A 27111-nucleotide genomic window follows, 5' to 3' on the forward strand; every position below is an offset into this window, starting at 1 on the left:
TGGCTAGGACACTGGGAGAAACTCTCTTGTCTTTCTGAATCGCGCCATGACATCTTTAACATTCACTTGAATAGGCACAGACGGGACCTCGGTTTAACATCTCATCTGAAGGACAGCACCTTCGACGCTGCAGCACTCCCCCAACGCTGCACTAGAGACTATATGAGTTCCGAATCCCGACATGGGGTTTAAACCCACAACTCAGGGGCGAGAGTACAACCAACTGAGCCCGGGTGTGTTCGGGACAGAGTGTAGGTAGCTTTACTTTGAATCTCCATTCACCAACCTGAATCTGTCCTGCTTCACTCAACACCTGATCCACTCATTATATTATATTACATCCACTCATTATATGGTTCACTTTGCAGTATATTCTGTGAAGCATTTGAGACATCGCAACATGATGGGAGGACGGGGGTGTATCAAATGCAAGGATTAATATTATTCTAGCGCTGTGGGTGCTGGAAGCTGTGATGGGAGAGGGTGGGGTGGGTTTCTAGAAAGATGAGATCAAATTGGCCAAAAGACCTTCTTCATCCGTAGTAAACTTGTGATCTTGTAGAAAAGCTGTATATGCCAACTAATCCTGGCATGTCTGCCAACAAAGACGTGTTTGTTTGGTGCCTCGCTGGGTGATTAGTTTATGATGTGCAAACACACACAAAGACTCAGATTCTATGTCTTAAACCTTCAACATTTCACCGAGCGCTGTGCTCGCGTTAGGCATGAAAAGGCTCAAGCTTTTCACAGGATACCCTGTAAGAGGCTGTGTGTAAAGGCAAGTTATTGCAGTCATCACAGCAAGAAACAGCCTGCAGTCAATCCTTACTCTCACTGAAAGAGGACATGGTCTGAGTTGGGTTTCATTATTATATTACAACAACAAGTAATTATATTTATTTAGTGCTTTTCAGGTCAGAAGGATGTCCCAAAGTGCTGGAGAGTCAAGGGTTTGCACCCGAGCTGGGGGTGTGGAGGGGTACAAGGCAAGAGGGGATGGGGACCGGAAGGTGGCTTAAGGCACCTTCAAAGAAAAAAGTCTTGAGACGAACCTTAAAGGAGACAAGAGAGGAGATGAGGTGGAGCAACTCCGGGATGGAGTTCTAGAGGGTAGAGGCAGAGAGGCTGAAGGCATGACCGCTGATAGTCGAGCGATCCAGTCCACTTCCCAGTGGCGGATGATCATTCACGGCAGCATTTATTTTTTGTTTTGTGATTTATTATGGTTTAAGGGGGCCACTTAACAGTGTTTAAACACTCTCAGAAGCTTCTGGTGTGGGTTATCAGTCAATAACCTGCAAATCACCACCTGTAATTGATCCCTGGTTACCTGGATACAGCTGGGCCATGAGACACACACTGACTCTTTCCCACTCTGTCGTAAACGGCAATTGTAATGCATTACACAGACAGTGCTCTCAATGGCAAGCTATATGGTTTTAGCTAGTTAGCTAGACTTTGGCAGTTACTTCAAGCCTTGGCTCTTAACAACTTGTGCCTAATACTCTCCAGAATTAGGTAAGTAGGATGCGTTCCCCCAGGGAGAGAGTGCGCATACAATCTATCTCTGGAATTTCCACGTGTAGGTGGGATGGATAGAATTTGATTCCTGGGCTGCTCCAAATCTTAGTCAAGTTTCCTTACTCCACGCACCTCTGTTTACCTAGCAGTAAATGGGAACCCAATTAGTTAGTCGATTAACGGATTGCTTTCCGAGGGAAATAATCCCTNAAAAAAAATGTTTGTCTGTTCGCGGGACCCTTTTGTGCGCCGCCATTGCCTGCCGTGTTTCGTACACAAAATACGGTCAATCCACTTTACAGTCTATTCTGTGAAGGGCTTTGAAACGTCTCAACGAGTTGATAAGCTGCTATATCAATTGCAAGGATTATGATTATTCATTTATGCCAAGCACACCGCAGCTCAGTATAACCCACCTCAGTTCAGTCTCCAGCGCTGCTCAGTCGCTCAGGTCCCAGTTTGGGTGAGTTTCAGACCAGGGTGTGTGTGAGTGAGTCTCTATCGCTGCTCTGACACCAGCTGAGTGTGAGTGTAGCCCCAGTCTGGCCCCACCTCTCGGGCAGGGCTGTTAGAGAGGGTGTGTGTGGAATCAGGGCTGTGTGACTGTGGGGGACACAAGAGTCAGGGCAGATGGTGACTGTATGCAATTTACCAGGTCAGAGTTAACAGTGAGCAGTGATACCCAGCTTTGTTCTAAAGTGTGTCCGCAACTCAGTTTTAGAGCTTGTTACTGTATTGCAACTTACAATAATGTTATAATATTATAAAGTTATAACTTTATCACAATTTATAATAATATAATGCAACTTACAATATAATAATATAAAATAACTTATAATATAGCAATATAATAATGTAAAACAACTTTTAATGCAATATAAGATATTAATATTACAGTCACCTGCACTTTACAGTAATTCCTGGGAACTGCTTTGAGATGTCTCGACTTTACAGACACTGTATCAGATGCAGAGATTATTTAAGGGAGAGCAACAGGTTTTCAGCATTGTATTACCTTTTGCTGATTAACACACGTTTGTTTGCACAGCGCAAAGTGTTTGAAAATATGATTTTCTAATCTGTAACTGAAGACTGACATTTGCTTCAGGTCTCCTGTGAGGTTTGGTTTATAGTCTCCACCGTGTGACCACTTAGTGAATTACAAGGCTTCTGTCTCACTCCGCATTGAGCGCACTCTCACCATTGTGTACCAGAATGTGCTAAGGGGGATTTGGGAGAATACAGGAAAGAGCCAGGGGGGTAAGGACAGGTCAATCCCTCAAACTGGAGTTAGCAACTTAAACTATATAGCATTTCATCAGTGTCCGCCTGCCTCAGTTGGAAAGGGCTCTCGTCTGTGAGTCAGAAGGTTGTGGGTTCAAACCCCACGTCACCCTTTGGAATCACAGTCTAGGCTGACGCTCTAGTGCAGTGCTGGGTGTGCGCTGCATTGATATAGGTGCTGTCCTTCTGAGGATGCGACGTTAAATTAAACCGAGGTTCTATCTGTGTCTGTGCAGGTGGACGTTAAAGATCCCATGGCACTATTTGAAAAGAGAAGAGAAGAGAATGGCCGACAACATTCCCCACATAAAATTGTTCATTTGTTTTATAGCTGTTTGTGGAACATTGCTGTGCACAATTGGGCTTCCACATCCATCTACAAACACACAGTCACTCCACTTTACAATAAAAGGTGTATGAAGTGCATTGAGATGTCATGGGATGCCCTCCTGATGTGAAAGACGCTTTACAAATGTAATTTTGTTGTTATTGTTGTTGTTGTTGATAAGGCCTGTTTCAAATGCAAATTTCTATTATTATATATTAATTATTATATATTATATAATCACTGTATTATGCAGGATTTTTATATATTATTCTAACGTTCCAATAAATTTGGTTTGCAAATATTGCATTTTAGTTCCTCTTTTAACCGTTTTTCAAATGAGTTAAGAATGTTTGTGTTTGAAGTCAGTGATCGCAGGTCCTGCCCCTAATGACAAGCCCCATGCAGATGTGTTCACAGCTTTTCTTCTCCAACACATCAGGCCTCAGCTGGAAGCTGCAGTTGGGTTGGATTTCAGGCCCGATCTACATTCCCTGCCTGTAAATACTAATGCATTGCCATGGTAATAATATTCACTTATTAACCAATGCTAGGAATAACAGTTGGCGTATTTCGATCCATTGCCTGTAACACCCAAATGCCTTAACGTGTTTTGCTGGGAATTGCCATCAAGTGTAGTGACTGTATTTATACCTTCCCCTCATGTTATGAGGCGCTGCGAAATGTTGTACGTCTGACCTGTGAAATATAAATTGATGTTTGTTGCTGTGTGCTAATTTATTGCTGCGTTTGCCTATAAACATAATGACGAGTAAAAACAGCAAACTCTGAAATGTTGTGAGACATTTTAAAGCGATCAAATAGGAGGATTGTACATTGTCAGAACTGTTACAATTGGATCCTGGTATAGAATGTGTGTCGATATTGCGAGTCTGTTTATAACGCGGGTGTTTATTGGCAGGGTTATTATTGTTGTTGTTATAATAATCAGACCTTTCTCTTCCTCCGTGTCTCCCGAACTTGGAGTCAAGCTCTACAACCGTTGAGTGCACGAAGAGCGCTGTGTAATTGCAAGTTATTGTTGTTGTCTGTTCAATCCGGGGATACAGAGCTCACAAGAAGTGACATCAGCGATCAGATCTGATCACCTGGAAGTGCTGATCAGTGGCCATTTTTTTAACATGACCCACTGTAACAAACTAACGTGGTGTGACTGTGGGTATTGATAAAAATGACAATTTCCCTCGCTTTTATTCCTAAACTCAAGGTCAGGAAAGTACTCAGCCTGACACAGTCTGTCTGAGTAGAGTGTCCCATTGCACGTGAATCAATCGAGTCATTTCTTGTCTGTGTTAATGTGTCTCATTTAATATTCATACCTTTACAGTAAGGCTGCAGCTCAGAAACCACAATGTGCCTGATAGTCAAACTGAGCGAGCGCTTCCATCCCGAGTATTACATTAACTCACCACCTGTCCGTTCACTTCTTATCAGTGAGGATCGAAGTGAAACCTCAGCCGCAGCTGCAGCGAAGTGTGCGTGTTGGTACACGAATATGTGTGTGCAGGTTTGTATATGTACCCGTGCATGTTTGCATGCGTGGTTATGTGTAAGTGTGCACGCGCTTGTGTTTGTGCACGTGCAGATGTAGGTGCTTTTTGCACTTGCAACCTCCCGTGACAGTAAACAGAGGCCTGTTTATCATGTTGCCAGGCCTGGGCGGGGGGGAGGCTCAGTACATCAGCTCCACTCCCCCGACCCCGGCCCCCGTCCCGGCAGCCTTGGGAAAGGGCAGCCGTGCACCAGACAGTGTGAGCAGGCAGGCGCTGGCACAGTGCAGGGAGGCACAGACGCTGAGCAGCCAGAAGGAGAAGCTGAAGGCCTCGGCCCGCGTCAGGAAGACAAACTGCTCCTCCCTGTGGTTGGCGATTCTCTCCGACAGCCGCTGCACTTTGACCTCGGCGGCGAATAATATCATCACCAGCAAACCACAGCAACCTGCAGTGGGGAACAGCTGAGTCAGCCGAGCAACAACAACAACAGCTTGCATTTATATATCGCCGTTCATGTGGGCAACATCTTGGAGCCTGACCCGAGCCAAGGGGAAGGGGGGGTGCCTGTAAGCACAGTCGGAAGAGGAAGGTCTTCAGTCGTGAACTGAAGATGGAGGATGAAGGGGCAAAGTGGAGGGATAGAGGAAGAGTGTTCCAGAGTTTCAGGGAGTAGTGGCTGAAAACTTGGCCGCCACTGGTGGAACGGAGAGCACAAGCAGGAGGCCTGAGCCAGGCGAGCAGAGGCAGCCGGTAAGGCGTTGAGGGGTAAGCAGGTGGACGAAGTAGAGAGGTGCCAGGCCATGAAGATTTGAAGACGACACAAGCGGTTACAACTATGTAACCAAGCGACGGACTCCAACACTGAACAAGGCGCTATATCAAATCAAGGATTATTATTATTAATGAAGGACGCGGCCTCACCATCTCTGACTCAGAGGTGAAAGTGCGACCGACTGAGCCCAAGCCAGCTGTGGGGGAGCTGGGGGGGATATCGGGATGGGAGGATGCTTATTCAGTATTCTGTGTCAGAGCCTGGCCTGAGCTCAGCCAATAAAACCAGATTCTGACACAGAGAATGTTCATCCGCAAAACACACAGTCACTACGCTTTACACTAATTTCTGTGAAGTGCTTTGAGAGGCCCTGTATCAAATAAGGATGATTATTATTTTTTCCATTCGGAGGCTCGTCTGTCTGTCTGTCTGTCTGTCTGTCTGTCTGTCTGTCTGTCTGTCTGTCTGTCTGTCTGTCTGTCTGTCTGTCTGTCTGTCTGTCTGTCTGTCTGTCTGTCTGTCTGTCTGTCTGTCTGTCTGTCTGTCTGTCTGTCTGTCTGTCTGTCTGTCTGTGACTATGTGCCTGATTGTCTGTCTGTGTCTCTCTCTCTGTCTCTGTGGATGACAACAGTGGAATTTAGTCTTCGCAGCGATATTGGTCTCTCCCGTCCCCACTCCCACCCCCCCACCGATCTGAGGAACTCACCAGCGATGAAATTCCAGAGGTACAGGCCGGTGGTGCCGTGGAGGGTCTCATACGGGCTGCCGAAGGCGTTGACCACAGAGAAGGCAGCAGCGAGCAGAGCGAAGGTGATGAGAGAGGCCGAGAGCAGGAGCACAGTGACATGCAGGCCAGCAGGAATGGCGCTCAGCAAAGCCGGGAAAACTGCAAAGAACGGAGCCATGAAAGACCTACACAGATACGCAGTCACTACACTTTACATCTTGTGAGGTAGAGGTATAGGGGTACACACGCAAGCAATAATAATAATAATCCTTGCATTTGATATAGCGCTTTTCATGTCGGGAGGACGTCGCAAAGCGCTTCACAGAGCACACTGTAAAGTGAATTGACTGTATATTTGTGGGTGAACGCGGCAGCCAATTGCGCACAGCAATGTCCCACAAACAGTCGTAGATTGAAAATGACCAATTTTTTATTGTTGGTTTTGGTTTTGGAGGGATTATTATCAGGTGTGTGGAGTAAGGAAACTTACCCAAGGTTTCGCCCTCTGCCTGGGATTGAACTCCGGTCTCTCACTTGCAAAGCGAGTGCTCTAACCACTGAGCTACAGGACTCCGCAAGCAAGCAGACAGAGAGCGAGAGAGAGAGAGAGAGAGCGATACTGGTGCCCAGTTTTTACTGTAACGTGCCAACCCTCTGTTTGAGGTGGCCGGTTTAATGTGCAGGAGGGAGTCAGCAATATCCGACATAGCTTCTCTCATTAGCCATTTAATCAGAGTACATACTATGTCGCTCTTAACGAGCAGCTAGCGAACTTGATGGAGGGAGCGCGCTCCTGCGGTTGACACCTCCCGTCCTTGACTGTCCCTGTTAGTGAAATGTTACGTGAAGGTTATTGATGCGCGGAGTCGGATTGGTGCAGTATTGGGAGTGTTACACAAATGAAGCAGTCTCCTGTGGTTTACAGTCAGGGTTCACTGCCTCCCTGTTGGTTGCCCCGCACCACGGGAGTGAGGTCCGCGGGAGGGGGGGGGCAAACCACATTTCACATTCATCCACCATCTGTCAGGAGAGAATCAAGTTTCCACACAGCCACTGAGAGCTCTGCGCAATGCTCTGCTCCATCACGTCTGCCAAATGCCATCTCTCTGACTGTCTCTTTATATCAGCCGTACAAATACATCACATAGAACTGAGCCACACAGAACAGGAACCACCCGCCTTTCATCCCTCGTCAACTTCCAGTGGTTTAACGCCTCAGCCAAAGCCTGGCTCGGTCATTAACACTCTTGGCTCTGAGTCAGAACACATGCGGAAACCCATCGTTGTGATCAGCCGGGTGGTTGACACACACGGAAACCCATCACTGTGTTCAGCCATCATCGTCTCCAAACCAAAATGTTCCATATAATGTTTTGCTTGGCTGGGATGGAATGTGCACTCTCTCCTCGAAGGGATGCTTCCTGCTTACCTAATTCCAGAAGATATTAGGCGCAGCTTGGCAAGAGCCAAGGCTCAGGGACCCCAGAGTGTGTGTTGGTGGTAACCGCTGCATTCTAACCAGCTAAAACCAACATAACTTAGCATTGATATTGCTGTCTGACAAGCTTTCCTGCTGCTTGTCCGGCTACGACCATTACACTCATTAGGGCTTTGGCTAGCAGGAGCTGAGTGGAACGATTCCAGACCCCATCCTAGCCATGTGTTTCATTCAGTCAGGGAGTTCTGCATGAATCCCCGACTGGTTCTGTCACTGCAAAGCTATAACGCACAGTGAAAGATAACACCACTGCTTCCTCAGTAAGACTGATATGCTAATGCTTCTCGGGATATGAACCACTGACCCAGAAAGCAATAAAGTGGGAAACGGAGGTTACCACAATCCGTCAGCATTTACTGTCAGCCCACAACCTCCACCTCACTGACTGCTCACAGGGCCTTTCAGACAAGACATATTATTCTGCTTTATTCCCTGCCTCTCGTCTCATATGCCGTGCAGGTACATACCACGGGGGCAATGTTTAGGTGTCAGCCTGACTCAGTCAGTAACACTCTTGCCTCCAAGTCAGAAGGTTAGAACCCCACAAGGGGGCCTTGCGCTCAGAATCCAGGCTGACACTATCTATGGAGTCTGTTTCAGGGTGTGAGCGGTGTCTGCCCCGGCCAATAGAGAGATGGAGATGTCTCATGCACAGCTTTGAAATAAATACTACTACTACTAATAATAATCCTTGCATTTGATGATAATAATAATAATGAAGCCTTATCACTTCATTGAGCGGCTCAAAGTGCTTAACAGGATTTTATGGTAACGTGGTGTGATATGTGGGTGCGTGGGTAATGTGGCAGCTAATTTGCACACAGTAATGTCCCACAAATAGCCGTGAAGTGTAGTAAGTGACCAATTTTGTTTGAGGGATTGTTGGGCAGAACATTGGGGGAAACACCCTTCCCTTTTCGAATACTGCCATGGGATCTTTAACATTCACCTGAACAGGCATACGGACTTGATTTAAAATCTGAACTGAAGGATGGCACCTCTGACAATGCAACAACCCCCCAACACTGCATTAGAGTGTCACCTTAGACTTGGGTTCCAAGACCTGACATGGAGGTAAGTGGGGTCCCCCTGGAGCTAAACTGGCTCCAATGTGACATGTTTGGCGACGTAATGTTAGAATTGAGCCAGCCCTCTGTATCGGACTTCGTAGTCCGGTTCCTGAGCCAAATGGGTCCACAGTATTCCAGAGCACTGTTGATGACAGCGCGCAGCCAGCCTGGCTCAGCAGCAGCTCTTGGAGGGCAGACCAGTCACACAGGGCAGGGAGTCATCTCACTCAGATCCTGTTAAACCCTATAAGCCGAAGCCCTAATGGGTAGGGTGGTCCTAGCTGGACAAGCAGCGGGAAAGCTGGCCACAGAATGCTATCAATGGCAGTATATGCTTTTAGCTGGTTAGACTCCAGCAGTTACTCCAACACACACTTTGGGGTCCCCAAGCCATGGCTTTTGCCAACCTAATAATTTCCCAAATTAGGTAATCAGGATGCATCCCTCCAGGGAGAGACTGTGCATTCCATTCCAGTAACCTATCTCTGGAATTTCCATGTGTGGGTGGGATGCATGGAATTGTCAGCTTGGTTTGGATGCTCTTAAGTATGTGTCAGACACGTGGCTTTCATAAAAAAATGAATTTTTTACGACTTTAACGATCTCTGAACTAAGACGAGGTGATGTTTCAAATCTCTGTTACAATAACTCCCATTGTTGGATTGTCTAATCTGTTTTTGCAATTCTTTATAAAAGCCATTACAAAGATAACTAGAGGCACAGCTCTTTATCTCTTGTGACCCAGTCATTAGTTAGAAGTTATTTTTTTCCCTAAAAAATTAAATAATAATTAAATTTTTCTTTAAATCTCCTGCAGTTGTTTTTCGGGGTTTTGTGAGACTCCTTTCTTTGCTCGTTCTGGACTAATTTGTCATTAAATAGGCTTTGCGAGCGAGAGATCTCATTAGTTCAGACTCTTGTGATTGTACTAAGTGAATCATGCCATTCAGTGCGTTATGCAAGCTCATCTGATCTCCTTGTATCTGCCTGTCACAATGAAAGCTGGGCTCCTTTACTTAATTTTTCTAATGAACGGCACCTTTCTCTTCTACATTCCCAACGTCAATCTCGTCAAAACAATGTTGACGCTCAAGCTAAACAATAGCCTGATGGCAACCTGCTGATGGGGGGTAAGCGGGCAGAGACTCTTTTGTGAAAGATTAGACTTGCTTTATTAATAATAATAAATAATAATTATTAATAATAATAATCCTTGCACTTGGTACAAGGCCTTTCACATCAGGAGGACATCTGTGTAGTGACTCTTTAAATTTTAACTTGATATAGAAAAGGCAGCTTATTTCATTTCAGTTGCCACTGTATTAAATGCGATAGCACTGCATTCTGCTTACCTAATTCCAGAAAAGATTAGGCGCAGTTTGGCAAGAGCCAAGGCTTGGTGACCCCAGACTGTGCGTTGGGGTACTGCTGGAATCTATCTAGCTAGCACCTCATAGTTTGCAGTTGTTATCACTGCCTGGCAAGTTTTCCTGTAGCTTGTCCAGCTAGGACCACCCTACCCATTAGGGCTTTGGCTTGCTGGTCCAGCTGGAGCTTTCGCAAGAAAAAGCTTAACCTCCAACATCTTCCTTGACCCTGTTAAGCCCATCCAACAGGGACAGAGTGGCCCAGCTGTTCCTTGTGAGGGACCGGTTAACCACTTTGTAAATTCAATGAATTATATTTTACTGGCAATTATGGAGCGCGGTGTGGCCCTGACCCAGGGGGATCGTTCTCCAGGCAGCTGACAATTCCTCCCCATCCTTGCCGTTCCTGATCTGATGTTTCAATAGTCCCCCAGGGTCCATGGCTCTTAAGTGAGACATGTTTCAGTGACCTCTGCACATGTGTTCAATGCCACTCAGAAAGCCAGTCGGGTGACCCCAGCTTTTACTGGATGGAAATCTTGCATCAAAACAATTCATTTAACAACCCATTTACAGTCATGCTTCCCATTAAAGCTTGTGATGAAGAACCTGCACACCAGAAACCCTCCCAATTCCTTAAGGTGCCAAATTCTACCCAGGCTTTGCCCGTTTTAGACCATTTTTCCCGTAACAATTCCAAATTTGTGACTGTATTTTGTTGACGAACCCGGCAGGCAATTTGTGCACGACAATGTTCCACAAACAGCCATGAAGTGAATGCTCCATTTTATCTGGGGGATTGTTGGCCCAGGACACCGGGAGAGAGGAACTTCTCTACTCTTTGCTAATTTAACATCCACCTGAACAGGTAAACAGGTCCTCAGGTTGACATTTCATCTGAAGGATGACATCTCTGACAATGAAACGCTCCCCCACACATCTGGACTGGAGTGTCAGCCTAAACTGTGAGCTCAAAGTCTGTATGTGGGGTTTACACCCGCAACCTTCTAATGCAGAGGTGAGAACTCAGCCAAACTAACACACACACAGTGTCAGACTGAGCCAGGCTGACATACACACACAGTGTCAGACTGAGCCAGGCTGATATACACAGTGACTGAGCCAGGCTGACATACACACACAGTGTCAGACTGAGCCGGGCTGACATACACACACAGTGTCAGACTGAGCCAGGCTGAAATACACAGTGACTGAGCCAGGCTGACATACACACACAGAGTGACTGAGCCAGACTGACACACACACACAGAGTGACTGAGCCAGGCTGACATACACAGTGACTGAGCTGGGCTGACACACACAGTGACTGAGCCGGGCTGACACACTGACCCGGGCTGACACACACACACACAGCCTGACCCGGGCTGACACACACAGCCTGACCCGGGCTGACACACACACACAGCCTGACCCGGGCTGACACACACAGCCTGACCCGGGCTGGGACCGTACTCACAGGTGATGGGCAGGGCTCTGCCCCCCAGTCCGCACTGCCGGACCCTCTGCCCGTGAAACACGCCGTAGTGGAAGCTCCCGGTGAACTGCTCGAGTTCCCCACCGCTGGCGTTCACCAACTGAGCCCCGGTCTGACACAGCAGCGACCCCCGGACCCAGCAGTCGGTGCCCAGGGCGGCGGCAGCGGTCAGAGCCGACAGCAGACTGAGGAGTCCGGCACCACACAGGGAGCCCACCCGCCTCCCCCCCCCCGCCTCGCCCCCGCCTCGCCTGAGCCATCTCAGTGAGTGACAGAGGTCTGAGATCAACCCCGAGACCCCTCCACCCCCACCCCCCACCCACCCACCACCCCACCCACACCCCCTGGAGGTTCCCACCAATCTGCTGACTCCTGTCCCCTGGTCCCCCTCCCAAAGTCCCCCCCAATGGTTGCTCTCTGCGTCCTGGGGTAAGGTCCACCTCTTTCCTCCCCACCACCACCACCACAGGTCTCACACACACACACACATACACTCCTCTCTCTGTGCGTAATGTGCTTCCTGCTCCCTCCCTCCCTCCCTCCCTCCCTCCCTCCCTCCTTCTTCACTCCTCACTCACTCCTCACTCACTCCCTCCTTCCCCCTTCCTGGCATCTGTCAACAGCAACAACACCACCACCACCACCACCACCACCGACAGCAACCGCAACACGATCCCGTTTGTAAAGCGCCTTTCACGTCGGGAGGACGTCCCCAAACTGGCGCTGGGCAGACCGAGCTGGGAGTCGGGGTCCGGGAGGGTGGAGGGCGGGGGGAGAGATGGTGGGTGGGGGAAGCAGGGAGATCGAAAGCACGGTCGAAGAGAAGGGGCTTGAAGGTGGCGAGGGAGGGGGCGAGGAGGAGGGACTGCGGGATGGAGTTCCAGAGGGTGGGGGTAGAGTGGCGGAAGGCCCGCCCGCTGATAGTGGGGGGAGCGAGGCAGGGGGCGTGAAGCAGCCCGGAGTCCGCTGAGCGGAGGGGGTTAGGAGGTTTGCAGAGGTAAGGGGGGAGCAAGACCATGGAGGGCTTTGAAGGTGAGGACCAGGATCTTGAACTGAATCCTCCGTGTGATGGGAAGCCAGTGGACTCGGGCGAGAGTGTGGGTGATGGGGTCACGGAGTTTGGTGCGGGAGAGGATACGGGCTGCAGAGTTCTGGATGATCTGCAGCCTGCGGAGGGAAGAGTTGGGGAAGCCGACAAGCAGTGAGTTTGCATGTCGAGCCTGGATGTAATGAAGGCGGGTATGAGGGTTTCGGTGGCCGGCGGTGTGAGACAGTGGCGGAGCCGGGCAATGTTGCGGAAGTGGGGGAAGGCAGAGCGGGTCATGGCGCAGATGTGGGGTAGAAAGGATAGTTGAGGGTCAAAGAAGACCCCTAGATTCTGGACTGGTTTAGTAAGGTGGAGTGTGCAACCATGGATGGTGATGCTGTCAGCGCCTGAGGTGAGGAGGCGCTGACGGAAGCCAATCAGGAGAGTCTCGTTCAACTGAAAAAAGTTAGCTCTCATCCAGGACTTGATGTCCGACAGATATTCTGTCAGGATAGCAGCAGTCCTGAAGTTAAGGATAATTTGCCCATTTGTGTGATATTGAGGCTTTCTCAACAAGACTCAGATAATAACTGTCGGCTTTGCGCACTCACACACTGACCTCCACTCACTCTTTGCCCCTGGGTTTCGCTCAGTGATTGAAAACACATGACATAAAGAAGAGAAAAATTGCTATAGCAGGTAAACCCAATTTGATTTCAGCCGATGTCTCAAATGAACCATCTTGGGGTCGGAGAGAGAAAGAGAGAGAGAGAGAGAGACGTATAACCTTATATTAATAAATTGCTTTGCAATCTGAGGATAGAACCTCCTGATTATATTTTGTCCTGTTAGTGGGGTCTGAGGGTTTATGTCTGCTCGCTCTGATCCCTGTGCTTACATTCCCCAAGGATGTAATTAGTTTGTTCCGGTTGACCTGACAAGCAGAAGTGTGAAATCATGCCAGTGCTCACACTCTAAATCCCCATCTCCCCCCATCTGCACAATGACCCCTCTCTTCCCCTGAATTAATGGTCCAGCGCTGGATTCCAACCGCATCTAAACAAATCTTATTTATGTGCGGATGACATGAAAGAATGGCGATCGTGTGTTTGGTACTCAGTGAACTCACTGCTTTGTTTTGGAAGCACGTGACTGAAATTACAACAGACCATTGCTCAATGTGTTCCCGTCCCGGAAATAAATGTACAGGAGAGAAAGTATACACGGCTGCTCGTCTCTCGGAGCGCTATTCGAAAAGAGAAGAGTTTCTGTCTCCCAAACATCCCCCAGATAAAAAATGGTCAAACACTTCACAGCTATTTTTGGGAAATTAGTGTGTGAATTTGCTACTGTATTCGTCTACAAAACACACAGTCGCTTGTTCACAAAGTCCTTTGAGATGTTTTGATTTGTTGAGGTTGTGCTCCCTACATCTCCTTTGCCCATTGTACCGGGCTTTGCCCATCCTCTCCTCCTCCTATCCCAAATGCAAAGAGATGGGACTTTCTTTGGTCCAAAATCGAGAGGATTTACTTTGCTGTCTCTGCCACTGCCAACCCCTCTGGCCTCCTCCCACCCCTCCCTCCTCACCAATCTCTCCTTCCCACTGTTGACCATTCTATCCTTCTCCACCGCCTTTCCTCTTAGCTCCAACTTCACGATTCTGGTCTTTCCTGGTTTCATGCTTCTTCGTAATGTGCTGATGTCCCTTCTATCACCTCTTTCAAGGTCGATCTCAAGATTTTTCTCTTTGACCGCACTTTTGCTATCTCTGCCTGCTTTGCCTCCACTCCCAGCTCGGGTGCAAACTGTGGGCTACTTGGCTCCTTGGGACTCCCGACGTGCAAGGCGTTATATAAGCGTAAATTTTCATTGTATTGTAAGTTCCATCATAAAGGAACTTCCTTGGATTTTTGAGAGCGATGATAGGGTCAAAGACCACTTCACAGTATTTCCTGTCACATTGTTGGTTACTGGGAGAAACTCTCTTTTCTTATAATATTGCGTAACATTCTTCCAAACCAACTGAAGGAAATGTCACGCTGGGTGATGTGCAACTGGAGAGAGGCTCGCAAATTTGAGACACGAGCTTAACAGTTGAAAATAATGAAACACTTTCATTTGAAGCCAGCAGCCTTTCGTTTCATTACTGGTGCCCTTGTCAGGTTCTGAAGTGAAACCGAGTAGGTTGGTGTGGTGGAGCAGTAGCTTTACCTACCAGGAGGTGGTACTGTTGAGTGATGGGACATGTGTTTCCCCTGTATTGTTTACTGTTCCCCTCGTCACTGCTCATTGCTGGAGCCACAATAATAATAATAATATTAATAATAATAATCCTTACATTTGATACAACGTCAAAATATCTCAGAGTATTTCTACAGGTAATTGCTGCCAAGTAGTGGCTGCGTGCAGCCGATTTTCAACCGAACAATTTTTATCCGAGGGACTGTTAGCCAGAACACGGGGAGAGACTCCCTTCTCTTTTTAAACAGTGCTGTGGGATCTTTCTATCCACCTGAACAGGCAGACAAGACCTTGGTTTCACATTTAATGTGAAGAGTGGCACCTTCACTACACAACACTGGACCGTCAGCCTGGACTATTAGCTCAAAGTCCTGACCTGGGGCTTGGACCGACGGGGAAGCGAAGAAGATCAGAGACGTAGTCATCAATAGGTACAACTCGAAGCTGGTTCAGTGAACCGTTGAGAGCGCAGATGGAGAAAGCGTCAGCCTGATTTGAGTCAGAAGGTTGTGGGTCCACACCTGGACTTTGAGCTCACAGTCTGACTCTCCAATGTAATGCTGGTGGAGTGCTGTATTGTCAGAAGTGAATCCTTCAGATGAGACATTAAACCGAGGTCCCATCTGCCTGTTCAGGTGGACATTAAAGATCCAATGGCACCGCTTAAAAAGAGAAGGGAGTTTCTCCCAGTGTCCTGACAACAATCCCCCAGATAAAATCAAATTGTTCATTCACTTCATGGCTGTTTGTGGGACATTGCTGTGCACAAATTGGCGACTGCATTCACCCACAAGGTACTCAGGCACTACACTACACTGTGAAGAGCTTTGAGATATCCTCCTAATGGGAAAGGTGCCGTGTCAAATGTAAAGATTATTGTCATTATTTTCAAGACAATGGGAAATAAGAATAAAGTCAAGTGGCCTTCCATCCATTCTCCTGGTCCAATTATCCCAGGTTCCTATCTCTCCTGCCCTTCGGTCACATTTCAGTGTACTCCTGCTTAGCTCGGTGTTTCTTTACTAGGACTGTAGGTGTATGTGTGTGTGTGTGATGCATGCCACATGGCAGTTTTTATTTTTGATCCATTCTACTTAATTCATCTATTCACTGCATGATCAATACTAATGATTCTTATATTATAATTTCTGTAATTTATTTACAGAAATAAGAATAAAGTCAAGGGGAGTGAAGGGAAGTTTTGACTCAAAAAAGTCAAGGCGCCTGTGGTTTCCTACCTTTTCCCACTTGCTATAATTGTGTTCTAAATTTATCAGAAATACAACTATTCAGTGCAACATTCATATCCAGTATTAGTCTGCTCTGAATAAATTCCTCTCCTCACACTAACTCGTTCACGTGGATAGGACTCAGCGCTCCTAAAATCAAGTCAATGGGGACTCTCCAAACCTTCCCGTCACCAGTTGGGATTGGATGTAGGGACATCAAAGGCAAATCCTCAACAATCTCAGAGTCCGAATGCCAAACCCCACAGTAACCGTTGCCCACAGCTCATTCCTCTAACACTGGGGATCAACCTCGTTGCTCTCTTCTGCTCTGTCTCTACGGCCTGGGAATCCATTTATGTCACGGTGACCAGAGCTGTATACAGTATTCAAGGTGTGTCCTGTCCAGAGCACTGTACAGCCTGAGTGTGACGTCTTACTACTACTAATAACAATCCTTGCATTTGATATCGTGCCTTATCACATCTTCGAAATGTCTCAAAGCGCTTCATGTGATCATCTTCCTAAGATCATGTTATTAGCATTGGAAGCGACCTGTTCACAGTGGACAACAATCATGCAATCTCCAAAGCTCTCTGAGGGTAAGTTCTGAGTGATATCATACCACACCAATGATGAACATCAAGTGTTAACCATCCCCATATCCAGAGGTTTAATATCCTGCCATGATCACAGAGTGTCCTGGTTTAATCAAAACGAGAAGGCAAAATTTAAAAGAATAAAACATCTTCATCTCTTTGCTGTTGTGCTCTGGGAACTGGAACACATAGAAATCACAGCTCAGAGGCTGTTCAGCTCATTGCGTCTGTACTGGAGCTTGCTCCTCCACTCAAGCTGGTACACTAATTCTAATTCCCCATACCTTGCCAATATCCTGCATATCGTTTCTCTTCAAAGTACTTTTTTAAAAAAGTTGTTATGATTTAAGCTTCCAAAGCAAAGTATGTTTTACTAACTCTCTGCTTAAAGAAAATCATTCTAAGCTTCCCTTAACTCTTCCTGTAAGGATGCTGCGTGTTAGTCTCTCTCAGTGTGTCAACCTCTATCAGTGTGTCAGCCCGGCTCAGTGTATCAGGCTGACTCAGTGTGTTTCAGCCTGGCTCAGTTTATATATCTCCCCAGTGTATCAGGCTGACTCAATGTGTGTCAGCCTGGCTCAAGGTGTCAGCCTTGCTCAGTGTCTCAGGTCGGCCCATAGTATTATTGAATATATGTGTCCGTGGGTGTGAGAAAATATTTCTGGCAATCGACTGACCACAGTTGGAAAATAATCTTGAGTGAGGGGTGATAGGAGTCATGAAAACGGAGATTATCGCAACTGAAATTACCGAAGTCAAGCTGCACCTGGGTCAACAGGATAGATTGCTTCTGTTTGGAGCATTTTTTTTTAGCACCAAAGCATTAAAAGTGTAATAAGTGTAACAACTGACTGCTATTTTTAGGCTGTGAATGTCTGATTACAGATTGAAGCATTTCTCAGCCTCAGGCTCTCGGCAACTTGTGGTAACCCTTGGGTCACAAGCTCACAGTCCACACTTGTCTGGTTAGCATGAGATAACGGGCTGCGGTTGAATAGTTTGATGTGAAGATTGTGCTTAAAAGCTGTAGCGAGAAAACACGCTCCACAATATTAATTTTTTTCAAATCCCGTTCGAGGCACCTTGTGTCACAAAAGCTCCCGGCTACTTAAATACTAGGAAGCGCAAGCGAGTAACGATTTACAATGCAATACAATACAAATTTACATTTATATAGCGTCTTTCACATCAGGAGGAAGTCTCAAAGTGCTTGGTTTGGAACATAAAACAGTATGAAGAAAATTAGGGTAGGAAAATTAATACGTGACGTGTAGTTATCACATTTCATGACATTGGTCATAATTATCACCTCATGTGACGTACGTAATAGTAATAATCCTTGCATCTGATACGGTGTCTTATCATTTCGGGGAGATGTCTCAATGCACTTCACAGGATTTATCACATCTATGCTCGACTATGCCAACTTGTTGGCCAGGACACCGGGAGAGGGAAACTCGGTTCTCTTTTCGAATAATGTCATGGGATCTTTAAAGCAAACCTGAACAGACAGATGGGATCTCGGTTTAATGTCTCATCCGAACAATGCAGCGCACCCTCACTGCACTGGAGGGTCAGCATAGACTGAGCTCAAAATTGCAACATGGGGCTTGAATCCACAATCAGCAACAACGGCAACAAATGCTTATGCTCGGCCGACCGACCCCATGTTCATACACATTTACACACACACTCGCGTATACACACACACATCCACATCACACATATTCACACATGTTTACACACACACTCACATATACACATACACACATTCACATACACACATGTTCACACACACTTACACACTCACGTTTACATACACACATACACACATACACACACATAAATACACACATATATATTATATACACATACTCCAAACACATAAACACACACACACCCACACGCACGGTGACCAAAAAGTCATGATATCTACCTTGTTATCCAGAAACAAACAAACAAAAAAAAACATAATTTCTTTCCGACTTATCAGACATTGTAATATATAGTTACAACATATCCCCCCCACCCCCAAGTTTCAGCGCCTGGGGACGTCCTCCTGACGTGAAAGGCGCTACACAAATGTAATTTTGTTGTTGTAGATAGAGCACTCTGGGGCACTGCCCCGGGTGAAGGGCGCGACATAAATAACAAGAACAACTTGCGCTAAGGGCAAGTGGTTGTGGTGGTTGTTGTTATTAGTAATGATACCACGACTTTTTGGTGTTAATAATACACGTTTGCCGGGCAATTTAGGAGTCCTGTAGCTCAGTGGTTAGAGCACTCGCTTTGCAAGCGAGAGACCTGAGTTCAATTCCAGGCAGAGGGCGAAACCTTGGGCAAGTTTCCTTACTCCACACAGAGCCTAATAATAATCCCTCCAAAACCAAAAACAATAATAAATTGGTCATTTTCAATCTACGACTGTTTGTGGGACATTGCTGTGCGCAATTGGCTGCAGCATTCGCCCACAAATATACAGTCAATTCACTTTACAGTGTGTTCTGTGAAGCGCTTTGGGACGTCCTCCTGACGTGAAAAGCGCTATATCAAATGCAAAGATTATTATTATTATTAATTGTCGGATGGATAGATTGATTAATTGATTGATGATTGATTGACTAATTGATGACTGATTGATTGATGATTGATTGATGGCCGATTGCTTGATCGATCGATCGATTATATCTTCTGATTATTCTGATCGTTACGGTTTGGCGACGCTCTCTGGGCCACAGCGCAGCCCCTCCCCCCCTGTGTGTGTGTGTGTGTGTGGGTGTGTGTGTGGGTGTTGCACAGGCCCTTAAAGGGGAAGCCCGCGGGTCGTCGGCACTTTCCCTTTAAGTGCCGGTGCACGAGAGTGGGGGCTGCGTCACTGCGTCTCTGCGTCACTCGAGCGGCGGCGGCGGCGGCGTCGCCTGGTTTTCGTAACCGGGGGGGGGGCAGCGCGAGGGGGCGGGAAGGAGGGGGAGGGGACCGGAGGGTCAGCGGCTGTTACTGCTCAGCTCGGCTCGGGATGGACACAGCTGCGGGAGCGCGGGGCTGAGCGGAGGGAGCGAGGCGAGGCTGAGGCCGGGGCCGGACCATGAGAACCTGTGCACTGACCACCACCTCACAACGGACATCACTGGGACATCACCCTGCGGGGAGGTGAGGGGGAGGGAGCGGGGGGGGAGGGGGAGTGAAGGAGAGAGGGAGGGAGTGAGTGAGGGAGGGAGTGAAGGAGAGAGGGAGGGAGTGAAGGAGAGAGGGAGGGAAGGAGAGAGGGAGGGAGTGAGGGAGGGAGTGAAGGAGAGAAGCAGAGGGAGGGAAGGAGAGAGGGAGGGAAGGAGAGAGGGAGGGAAGGAGAGAGGGAGGGAAGGAGAGAGGGAGGGAAGGAGAGAGGGAGGAGGAGAGGGAGGGAGGAAGGGAGGGAGGAAGAGAGGGAGGGAGTGAAGGAGGGAGGAGGAGAGGGAGGGAATGAAGAAGGGAGGTGAGGGAGGGAGGGAGTGAAGGATGGAGGGCAGGAGGGAGGAGGAGAGAGGGAGGTGAGTGAGGGAGGGAGGGAGTGAGTGTGTGTGTAAAAAAAATCTGCAGAGCTGCTGGATTCAGAATTCAAACCATATTAATAATAATTATTAATTATTATTATTATAATTTATAGCCCCCGTTTTGGTGCATTGGTTGGGATGTTTCCAAGATGGGTGCAGAGCAAAGAGAGCTGGAGAGAGAGAGAGAGAGAGAGGGGGGGGGGGGAGATAAAATAGGAAAACTGTCAGGCCATGAGGAATAATAATAATAATAATATGTAATGCTGATGTCTTGCATTTGATATAGCGCCTTATATCGCGTACTTGGCGAGACGTCGCAAAGCGCTTCGAGGGATATTACTGTACTGTAGAGCGGATTGACTGTGTGTTTTGTGGGCGAAGAAAAGAAACATTTTTTTTTTCTCTCTCCCCTCCCATCGGTGGAGTGAGTGCATCTGACGTCTTATTGTCTCGCCTATCGTACCCCCCCACCCACCCACACACACACACTATATGTTATATATATATCTTATATATATGCAAGTATTATTATTTATTATAAACCTATCATTTAAATAATAATAAACCTGGCATTTGATATAGCGCTTTATCGCGTCGTTGAGACGCCTCAAAGTGCTTCATAGGAGTGACTGTGTATTTTGTAAAGTGGAGTGACTGTGTATTTTGTAAAGTGGAGTGATTGTGTATTTTGTAAAGTGGAGTGACTGTGTATTTTGTGGGCGAAACGCAGCAGCCAATTGCGCGTAGCAGTGTCCCACAAACAGTTGCGGATTGAATGACCAAATTATTTTTTATATGTATTATACAAATATAGGTGTATACTCATGTGTTTATTATTGTTCACTATCCATCTACATACGAGTGTGTTTGGGAAGTGAGCCGGTATTTAGATTTGTTTTGCATTGTAACTTTTTAAAACCCATATTTTTTGTGGATGCTTTGCATCACATTAATGTATTCTATATAAAAATTACATGTTTATATAAAAATTATATATTTGAGCGAAAAAACAATTGTTTTACCATTTCACAGCTGCCTGTTGCAATTCATATGTGAGTTGACGTTGTTTGTATGTGTGTGGGAGAAAGGATAGAGACGGGGCTAGTAATGCAGCCCCTAAATGGAAACAAATAGGAAAAATCGCACAATTGTCTTTTGCATTTTTACACAATGCAGTTACACCACAGGGCGATTTTGTTGTGTGTTTCTTCCTTTTTTTGTTGCTAAACAATGCAAACAGCTTTTCAGCCTGCAGAATGGGGTTGTTCATTTAAAATGCACATTTTTATCTGCAGCAGCTGAATGGGTAACGCCAGAGATCTGTGTGATTTGCATTTATTGTAACTTTTTCTGAAATGTATATTTATATATACACACACAGAAACATAGGTAGATTTACTTACGAAGGAGTTTCTTTGCATTGGGACCCTGTGTTTTTTTTTGGTAAATTATGAAATTAATTTATAATAAGAATTTGTCTGCAAAGGAGAGACGATCAAGTTGAGTTTGTGTTTTGGACTTTTCTGTGTCAAATGTTTTAATATTAATATTTTTCAATATATTTGTATGAGTCGAGTGTTTTTGTAACTTTTTAAAATATTGTGTGTGTATATATATGGTATGTTTGCAGATGGCTTGTTGTATTATGAGCCTGTGACCTATATGTGTGTGACATGTGAAGTGAGCTTGTATTTAGATATTTTTTGCATTGTAACTTTTTAAAAATGATATTTTTCATATAATATATCATGCCATAGCAAGGATATCGAGGCCTTGGAGAGGGTGCAGAAGAGATTTACCAGAATGGTACCACGGATGAGAGACTTTAGTTGTGTGGGAAGACTAGAGAAGCTGGGATTGTTCTTCTCAGAGCAGAGAAGGTTAAGGGGAGATTTAATAGAGGTGTTCAAAATTCTGAGGGGTTTTGATAGAGTAGATAGGGAGAAACTGCTTCCACTGGCAGGTGGGTCGGTAACCAAGGGACATAGATTCAAGATAATTGGCAAAAGAACCAGAGGGGAGATCAGAATTTTTTTTACACACAGAGTTGCTATGGTCTGGAATGCACTGACTGAAAGGGTGGTGGAAACAGATTCAATAGCAACTTTCAAAAGCGAATTGGATAGGTACCTGAAAAGAAAAATTTTGCAAGGATATGGGAATTAGAAGTGGACAGGCACACAGTGAACTGAATCGCCTCCTTCTGTGTTGTAATATTCTATGATTCTAGGATTCTATATGTGTATGATTTGTCAAGTGTGTTTTTTTTCCATTGTAACAGTCATTAACCACATTAGTTATAAATAATTTGCAGGTGGCCCAATGCCTTGCATTGTATCCGTATGAGAGATCTTACGGATCCATAATAAATCCATGACTGTTTGTGGGTCACTGCTGTGTGCAATTGGCTGCCGTGTTTCGCCCACAAAATAAAGCTCTTTGGGATGTTTTGACGACGTGATAAGGCGCTGTATCAAATGCAAGGATTATTACTATTATTATAACTCATCACCCCAAGGGAAACGAGATCAACTAATAGTAACCGAGAGTGGCGAGTTAGACATAGATCCTCCTGGGCACAAGGGAACGCTGTGACTGGTGCGGGGCGCTGGACGTAGGTTGGTCGAGTGCTCAGATTCATCACAGAAGCGCAGGCTTGGGCGGGAGGCTGGGCGGGAGGCCACGGTAGACCAATAGACCTCTGCGTGCATCTGCGCCCAACCTCTGCCAAGCGTCTGCACCTGTCACAGGTCAGGGTGGGAAGTCTCTGAGAAGCAATGCGCCATCTTAACAGGATGAGTTGTCAGAAGTAATTTAGAGAATTTCTAGAACGTGACTAGTTACGTGGAATGACAAGTAAAGCTGAGTCCCTTATTAACATCTTACATGGGAAGCTGCCGGGATATTGACACCATGGCTACTTAACAGCTAGTGACTATTTAAACCAGGGCCCTTGTTATCAGGAGTTTACTGTATAGGTATCACTGTATATATTTGCAGATGGCTCCATGCACTGTGACCCTGTGAGATCTCTATGTGTGTGATGTATTCAGTGTTTGGATTTTTTTTTGCATTGTATCTATTATGTATAGATCTGAATTTTTTTTGAGCTGGGTGCACTGTTTCTCTGTGCTCTCTCTGTCTATCTCCTTCTGTCTGTTTTGTGTCTTCCTGTACGTACTCTCTCTGTGTTGCTGTAATCTCTCTGTGTTGCTGTGAGATGTATTTTTTTTGGAGGTGTGTGTGTGGTGCTGGGCTGTAGTGTGTTGGTGTGTTGCTGGGGGCTGTAGTGTGTGTGTGTGTGGTGCTGGGGGCTGTAGTCTGTGTGTGTTGTAATCTATGTTGTGTTTCAGTAAACTATAATCGCATACTCATCAGCATAAAACTTTGTACCCCATCACGTCAGTCCTCGCCAGGCTCCACTGGCTCCCTATCACTGAACAGATTGACTTCACAATCCTCACACTCGTCTTCAAATCCCTTCATGCCCTGGTACCTCCCTACCTTCAACCCAATCCGTTACCCGATGTCTCCTCCCGACTGTCTCCAGTCCCCTCCTTGTCCCTCGTGCCCTCCGTTCCACCATCGGTGTTTGCGTTTTCAGCCATTATGCTCCAAAACTCTGGAACACTCTCCCGCAATCCCTCTGCCTTGCCCCCTCCTTCCCCACCTTCAGATCATGCTTGATGATCTTCCTCTTCCACTTAGTTTATGGTCACCCGCAGCCCTCTCCCCCCACACCACGGCTCAGCGTCTGACTCCGGCACTGTCAAGTACTCTGGGATGCTACTCTGTTTGTGTGTTGCTGTAATGTGTGTGTGTGTGTGTGTTGGTGTTTATAAACGTATACGTGTGTTGGTATTGCGGTAATCTGTGTGGGTGTTGGTATGTGTATTGGTGTTATCTCTGTATTGTTGTAAGGAGTGTGTGTTGGTGTTTATCAGTGTGTACTTGGGTTGGTATTGTTTCCGGGACACAGCTGTGCGCAATTGGCTGCCATGTTTGGCCCACAAATATATAGTCAATTCACATTAAAGTATATTCTGTGAAGCGCTTTGAGACGTCGAGAAGATGCGAAAAACACTATATCAAATGCAAGGATTTATTTTATATTGTTATTGCTGTAATGTGGGTGTGTTGGTGGGTCGGGTGAGGGCTCGCGTCGGTGGGAGGTCGGGTGAGGGCTCGCGTCGGTGGGGGTCGGGTGAGGGCTCGCGTCGGTGGGGGTCGGGTGGGGGCGTGCGTCGGTGGGGGCGTGCGTCGGTGGGGCGCGCGTCGGTGGGGGCGCGGTCGGTGGGGGGGCGGGTCGGTGGGGGGCGGTGGGGGTCGGTGGGGGGCTCGGTGGGGGCTCGGGGGGGGTCGGGTGGGGGGTCGGGTCGGTGGGGGCGCGCGTCGGGTGGGGGCGCGCGTCGGTGGGGGCGCGCGTCGGGTGGGTGGGGCGCGCGTCGGTGGGGGGTCGGGTGGGGGCGCGCGTCGGTGGGGGGTCGGGTGGGGGGCGCGCGTCGGTGGGGGGGGGTCGGGTGGGGTCGGTGGGGGGTCGGTCGGTGGGTGGTGAGGGCATTTGTCGGTGGGTGGTGAGGGCATTTGTCGGTGGGTCAGGGGGGTGGGGGCATGGGTTGGGGTGGGGGCGCGTGTCGGTGGTTCGGGGTGGGGGCGCGTATTGGTGGATGGGGACACGTATCAGTGAGTGGGAGCGCATATCGGTGTTTGGGTGGGGGGCGCATGTCGGTGGGTCGGGGGTGCGCTTGCGGGTCGGGAGGGGTGGAGGCACGTGCGGATCGGGTGGGGGTGCACGTGGGTCGGGGTGAGGGAGTGGGGACGTACGTGGGTCGGATGGGGGTGCACGGGGGTTGGCGGATGGGGTGGTGTGTTGGTTTTCTACAGTGGCATCCTGCAGCTCACTGGTTAGAGCACTTGCCTCGTTAAGCGAGAGACCTGAGTTCGATTCCCGGCAGGTCGAAACCTTGGGCAATTTTCCTTACTCCACACGCCTGATAATCCTCCAGAAAAAAAAAACAATAATAAATTGGTCACTTCAATCCACGACTGTTTGTCTGCCCCGTTTCGCCCACAAAAATCCAGGCAATTCACTTTACAGTCTATTCTGTGAAACGCTTTGAGACGTTGAGAAGACGTGAAAAGCGCTGTATCAAAATGCAGGGATTATTATTATCAACTCTGTGCGTTACTGTAACCTCTCTCTCTCTGTTGCAGGAGGTTGGCGGCTGAGGGATTGTGGGGAGTGGGCTCAAGGCAGTGAGAGCCAGATTGAGCTCGCGGCAACTGCTTCCCGTCTCTCGCCCCCCGCCCACCGTGTGCCGCCCGCGGACATGCAGCAATGGCGGCCTTCGGGCTCCTGAGCTACGAGCAGAGACCCCTCAAGCGGCCTCGGCTGGGACCCCCGGACGTTTACCCTCAAGACCCCAAACAGAAAGAGGTAATAACCCCTCCCGCAACGCTGTGAACCCCCCCTCAATAATACGAATAATCATAACAACGTGAGCTCCTCAATATTATAATCACAAAAACAATAATGTTGTGATCTCCCATAATAATAAGACATTATTATTAANGGGGGGTAATAACAACAATAACCATGTAGCTCCCCCTTAACCATTGTGATCTCCTTCCTTCCCTTCCCACTTTCAAATCATAATAATAATAACATTGTGACCATTTTACATAATTAACACTAGCATTAATGTTTTGGGTCTAACTTCTTCAGAAACCATTGGAAAATCTTTTCCAGACCCATAAACTGTCTTTGTGGTGTCCTGTCGCTTAGTGGTTAGAGCACTCGCCTCACAAGCGAGAGGACCTAGGTCTGATTCCCGAGCAGGGCGAAATGTTGAGCAAGTTTGCTTACTCCACACGCGTCTGTTTACCTAGCAGTAAGTAGGAACCCGGTTGCTAATCGATCGACAGATTGCTTTACCGGAGATAATAATCCCCTTCAAAAAAAGACAATTCCATGAAAAGACTTGGAAATCAAAAGCACGAGACAGTGCCAACCAAAGATGTCAAGACAACTTCAAGGAAGCTATTAAATCGGGCAAATTCTGCTATAACTTACAAATCTCTAAATTCTTAAAAGGGAAGGGGGCTTGTAAAAAGAAGTGATTCATGAACTGCTCTATATATGACCTTTAATGTGGTTTACTTAATATGTATAGCATAAGACTTACTGTTGTGAAAATTCTGTTTTCTAGTAAACTCGGAAGGAGACTAGAGAGAGAGAAAGAGACAGACACACACACACAGCTGAGGAAAGCGGAGCTCTGAGAGAATAGCCAGGATCCTATTGAAGTCCGAAAAGGGAAAAAAAGAGAGACATTCGTGTTAATGCTGCCTGCATGTTGATAAACAAGATGCTCCTGCAAAGCATATTACTTATCGAGAGGGCAAATATCACGGTCACCTTGTTTTGAATTGACACTCTACCTCTTTTCAAGGATATTAATGTAAATAGTCTGTATGAATAGAGTTTGTGCAAAATAAGATACTTTGAAGCGCATTCATGGCCTAGGACAAAAATATAATTTAAAACGGTAATGACAGCCTTGACGACACGAAGTCTGTGACCTGGGTGAGTTATTGAAACAGAAAAGACAGGATAGGATCAGTGGGAACCTATGGTTACATTGAAAGTGGAGGAAATTGGAAATGGAGGGAAAAAAGTATCAATACAATACATTGGAAACAGGATGATTAGGAAAATATAAAAGGAAAGGTTGCTCTTTGCGTGTCATCAAGGCGTTACGTGCCTGACTTGAGAGCCTTGTGTCCAGTTCAAGATTGTTTTTTTTTGTCTACTAACTTAGGGTAAAGCTGCTTTGGTCATAACTATATTTCTTAATGTTGCGACCGTTTATCTTGTTCTGAGCAGTGTAAGTGAGACGTAGGGTTTTAAGG

General features: G+C 47.0%; 2 protein-coding genes across 6 annotated transcripts in view; one reads left to right on the forward strand and one right to left on the reverse strand.

The window, feature by feature from the left end:
• Nucleotides 1–4445: 4445 nt before the first annotated feature.
• On the reverse strand, nucleotides 4446–6380 carry LOC103184462 (clarin-1). The gene is made up of 2 exons (XM_007902469.2): nucleotides 6123–6380; nucleotides 4446–5089 (listed from the first exon to the last, which is right to left on the reverse strand). The coding sequence occupies exons 1-2, from the start codon at nucleotides 6319–6321 to the stop codon at nucleotides 4824–4826; spliced, it is 465 nt and encodes a 154-aa protein (XP_007900660.1). The 5' UTR covers nucleotides 6322–6380; the 3' UTR covers nucleotides 4446–4823.
• A 13248-nt stretch (nucleotides 6381–19628) lies between these two features.
• The window catches only part of LOC103184467 (mediator complex subunit 12L), a 160316-nt gene continuing 152833 nt past the window's right edge, over nucleotides 19629–27111 (forward strand). For all 5 annotated transcript variants that reach the window (XM_042339106.1, XM_042339109.1, XM_042339108.1 and 2 more), the window contains exons 1-2: nucleotides 19629–19819; nucleotides 25414–25636. In XM_042339106.1, coding sequence (XP_042195040.1) covers nucleotides 25538–25636 — 99 coding nt within the window. In that variant the 5' untranslated portion in view covers nucleotides 19629–19819; nucleotides 25414–25537. The remainder of the gene's footprint in view (nucleotides 19820–25413; nucleotides 25637–27111) is intronic.

The sequence above is a fragment of the Callorhinchus milii genome, unplaced genomic scaffold, assembly GCF_018977255.1.
Source record: "Callorhinchus milii isolate IMCB2004 unplaced genomic scaffold, IMCB_Cmil_1.0 Scaffold11, whole genome shotgun sequence".
Classification (NCBI taxonomy): domain Eukaryota; kingdom Metazoa; phylum Chordata; class Chondrichthyes; order Chimaeriformes; family Callorhinchidae; genus Callorhinchus; species Callorhinchus milii.

Excerpts from the sequence above, each read along its gene's own strand:
- LOC103184462 (XM_007902469.2), bottom strand. The coding sequence starts at position 6,321 with ATGGCTCCGTTCTTTGCAGTTTTCCCGGCTTTGCTGAGCGCCATTCCT. Across the intron at positions 5,090-6,122 it reads CCTCTGGAATTTCATCGCTG|GTTGCTGTGGTTTGCTGGTG; the intron begins GTGAGTTCCTCA and ends TCCCCACTGCAG.